Source organism: Coregonus clupeaformis, unplaced genomic scaffold, assembly GCF_020615455.1.
Source record: "Coregonus clupeaformis isolate EN_2021a unplaced genomic scaffold, ASM2061545v1 scaf4452, whole genome shotgun sequence".
Taxonomy (NCBI): Eukaryota; Metazoa; Chordata; class Actinopteri; order Salmoniformes; family Salmonidae; genus Coregonus; species Coregonus clupeaformis.
The window spans coordinates 1-4503 of record NW_025537906.1 but is presented as its reverse complement, the minus strand read 5'-3'; the positions used below and the strand labels follow the sequence as shown (position 1 = coordinate 4503).

At 42.7% G+C, this 4503-nt stretch overlaps 1 protein-coding gene across 1 annotated transcript; it reads right to left on the bottom strand.

The window, feature by feature from the left end:
* Window positions 1–2656: 2656 nt before the first annotated feature.
* Window positions 2657–4461, bottom strand: LOC123490703 (NADH dehydrogenase [ubiquinone] 1 alpha subcomplex subunit 3-like). The gene is made up of 4 exons (XM_045220589.1): window positions 4084–4461; window positions 3227–3301; window positions 2939–3016; window positions 2657–2852 (listed from the first exon to the last, which is right to left on the bottom strand). Exons 1-4 carry the CDS (start codon window positions 4118–4120, stop codon window positions 2761–2763), a joined length of 282 nt encoding a protein of 93 aa, XP_045076524.1. The 5' UTR covers window positions 4121–4461; the 3' UTR covers window positions 2657–2760.
* Between the last annotated feature and the right edge of the window lie 42 nt (window positions 4462–4503).

Here is a 4503-nt window from a genome sequence, read left to right as displayed (position 1 = left end):
AGATAAAATAATGTCCTCATCAATCTACACACAATACCCCATAAAGACAAAGCAAATGTTTTTGTAGGTTGTGCAAATTTATTAAAAATAAAAACAGAAATACCTTATTTACATAAGTATTCAGACCCTTTGCGATGACACTTGAAATTGAGCTCAGGTGCATCCTGTTTCCATTGATCATCCTTGAGATGTTTCTATAACTTGATTGGAGTCCAACTGTGGTAAATTCAATTGATTGGACATGATTTGGAAAGGCACACAACTGTCTATATAAGGTCCCACAGTTGACAGTGCATGTCAGAGCAAAAACCAAGCCATGAGGTCGAAGGAATTGTCTGTAGAGCTCTGAGACAGGATTGTGTCGAGGCACAGATCTGGGGAAGGGTACCAAAAAAATTATTCAGCATTGAAGGTCCCCAAGAACACAGTGGCCTCCATCATTCTTAAATGGAAGAAGTTTGGAACAACCAAGACTCTTCCTAAAGCTGGCCGCCCGGCCAAACTGAGCAATCGGGGAATAAGGGTCTTGGTCAACGAGCTCCAGAGTTCCTCTGTGGAGAAGGGAAAACCTTCCAGAAGGACAACCATCTCTGCAGCACTCCACCAATCAGGCCTTTATGGTAGAGTGGCCAGACGGAAGCCACTCCTTAGTAAAAAGCAAAAGGACTGATGAGAAACAAGATTTTCTGGTCTGATGAAACCAAGATTGAACTCTTTGGCCTGAATGCCATGCGTCACATCTGGAGGAAACCTGGCAGCATGGTGGTGGCAGCCTCATGCTGTGGGGATGTTTTTCAGTGGCAGGGACTGGTAGACTAGTCAGGATCGAGGGAAAGATGAACGGCGCAAAGTAAAGAGCGATCCTTGATGAAAACCTGCTCCAGAGCACTCAGGACCTCAGACTGGGGGCGAAGATTCACCTTCCAACAGGACAACGAACCTAAGCACACAGCCAAGACAACGCAGGAGTGGCTTCGGAACAAGTCTCTGATTGTCCTTGAGTGGCCCTGCCAGAGCCCGGACTTGAACCTGATCTAACATCGCTGGAGAGACCTGAAAATACCATCCAACCTGACAGAGCTTGAGAGGATCTACAGAGAAGAATGGGAGAAACTCCCCAAATACAGGTTTGCCAAGCATGTAGCGTCATACCCAAGAGTCGAGGCTGTAATCGCTGCCAAAGGTGCTTCAACAAAGTACTGATTAAAGGGTCTGAATACTTATGTAAATGTTATATTTCCATTTTTTTTCAAAATCAAAAAAACTGTTTGTGCTTTGTCATTATGGGGTATTGTGTGTAGATTGATGAGGTGAAATAAACAATTTAATCCATTTTAGAATAAGGCTGTAACGTAACAAAATGTGGAAATAGTCAAGGGGTCTGAATACTTTCCGAATGCACTGTATATGTGGCTGTTGGGGAAAAACATAGAAAGTCAGATGTACGAAGAGCCTCCAGCACCTCCTCTGAGATGAAGGTGCGGGCTGGCCTGCTGAACACCCCAACCTCCTGGAACTCTCTGGACCAGCCAGGGGCCCCGAGGAGGTGGCCTGTTGGAAGGGACCCTGAGGGGCCGTTCCAGGCACCAGAGTTGCACCACTTCTGTTCCAGCCCAACACACCTGATTCAACTACTCAACTAATCATTTATAGCCATTGATTAGCTGAATCTGGTGTATTAGTGCTGGGCTAGAATAAGATGTGCAACGCTTAGAAACACACTGAGCTATAAGCCAGCTGAGAGAAAGCTTGTCCAGCCTCACCTGCACTGAGTGACCGTCTCCCTCCACAGGTGAAGATGGCCGCTCGGATGAACTCTCGGCCACACAGCTGCACTCCATACGTTTTGCTGTCCATCACCTGCAGCCCAGCCACCAGCAGACACGCAGCTAGTACCACTGCTTTCCACATCATATTCCAGGAGGAAAGAGAACGGGTGAACAAAGAGGAGAGAAAATATTATTCAATGGTAGATTTGGAGCAGGTGTTTATCTCTCGCTCTCTCTGTGTTGCCAAGAGTTATGTGACTTCCTCAGTGACCGGGGGTTGGTTTATAAAGGGGTCCTCAGCCCTGTGAGGAAGACGTGTAACCTGCACACACACACGGACACCCATAGATAAGAGTGAGAGAGCAGGGCTTTATGGGCATAAAGCACAGTGGCATAATTAACCAATACTGCCCAAACGGGGCATGACATCAAAGGGCTTTGTAATCTGATTAAAAAATAAATAATAATAATAATAATCTGGATGTCAAAGCCATGTTTCATTTCAATTTCCCACCCCTTTTGTATGGTCATCCATCACCTCAAATCCAATTGACCACCAGACATTTATTGTGTAATGTCTGAAGTGTGTGTAGGGCTAGTAGTTTGTAGTTCTAAAGTGTGTTGCCTTTTGTATAAAAGTACAAAATAGGTTAATGCAGTATACATTGTAGGTTAGTAGGTTTCCTAACATTAATTTCTGAATTGGATCAAATGTGTATTAATCCAGGGAGATTGTGAATACCTTTTGAGTAAGTAATTTTATTAAAAAGGAAATATGTGTTGTGTTTCACAATACATTGAAACCCCTTATGCTACAATATTCATAAAAATGCCCAAATCATATTGACAACAAATAACATCCCAACAGAATCCAAGAGCAAAGTTGGTGGTATTAAATAAAGCATCTTTATTGAGGGTCATCTACTGAGAAGCAGACACAGAGAGACCGAACATCGGGCTGTGGTCTGTACAGGGACGGGAATGTGGACGGTTACAGGCTTTTAATCCAGTCCAGGTTTGGTCCTTTAGGGTCACTGGGGTGGCTGGGGACATCGTCCATCTTGCCATTGTTTCGCACAGGGACTAGGGAGAGAGGAAAAAGGTTTTGTTTATGCCACCAACTTTCTAGGGCCAGACATTGATTTGCTCATAATGGTTTAATGGCTTACCTGGGTAGTTGTATGGCACAGCTGCATTCATCATTCCTGAGTACTTCGTGAAGGGACTCACTAATGGAACAGTGACGGCTGGGAAGAAATACATGATATGACAATGATATGTTACACCAAGTGAACACAAAACTCAATTCAGGGAGGGCTGAAGGGTAGTGTGCAATAGTTTATTTTATGTTTATCATGTAATGTCAGAATCCATAAGGTGTAACTACAGTTGAATTTAGCATATTGTAAGATATGAGCATTACAACCTGTGATGTATACTTTGAGAGATGTACTGACCAAGAAGTCCAATTGCGCAAGCTGCCAATACCACTGGCTCCTTATTCCACGCATTCTTCAGGAAGGCTCCAATTCCTGGCAGGAGAGGCAAATAGACATTTAAGTTACAGCGCCACAAATACACACTGTGTTATGCATTATCTATGATCCAGTGATTGATGAAGGTAGTAAGGATACAGCTAGGTACAAAATAGCTGGGCTTATATGACTTGAAACTACATGTCATATACCCATTAGTTTGAGTCTATACAGTATTGTAAATATGACAGCAGTGGGCAGCCAAATACTGAAGATGAAGCTAAAAGATCAACCCCATCCAGCAGCGCTGTACACACCAGGGTAAGCAGGACACAACGTTTTGGAACGTTCAGATATAAATATGCTATGTAGAACAAACATGCCTCTGACATGTAGAATAATAATCACATCAGCTCTAATTGATAGGATTTCTTTCTGCAAAGTTCGACAACTGAACGTAGCCCAGGTTTACACTCAGCTCAGTCAGAAGAGAGCAGTGGACTTCGGAATGCAACAACAATTACCATGACATGAGCGAGTCAGATTGGAGATAGGTAATGATCAAACTACTACATTTTGATTTGAGCTTGAGGTAAAAAGAATGAAGCAGAGACGCGACATGCAGTTAAAACAAATCGGCTAACGCTGTTTATCCAAGGTCACATTATTAGTTTGGCGTGGTAAATTAAAATATGCATACAAAATTAGAGTTCAATACAATGTTTAGTTAAAATTAATCATACACTAGCATTATCAGAATTCCAGTGTTTGCTTGACAGAGGAATCAAGCATAAAACGAGACAGCTAGCCATCTTGCTAATATAGCAAATTTCACCGACCTGCCATGTTGCTCTTTGTAGTTTGGCTGGGGAACATGGGAACTGTTGTAGTCTACATAATGTCGTATAATTGTTGCGCCAGTTGCAACAATACAAAAAGGTTGTTTGACAGCGTGAACTCTGCGGTGATGCATTGAGCGCTGCAGTCAATGGATGGGGTAAACATATATTTAAAGTGTCATTCAGACCATCCAGATACAGTAGTTAGTCGTAAATCTTCAAAAATGCTGCGCTTGTAGATGCTTTTCAATAACGTCGTTAGCAAGTTAAGCTAACGTTAGCTAGTCGAATGTGTTGTGGTCATCTCGGTTGAATCGTTTTCAGTTAAACAAGAAAAGCTCACGTTAACGAGTTGTGATTTCATTAACCAAATCAAAGGTAAGTCACCTAAATGTAATTTTATTTGGGGTTGAGGAGGGT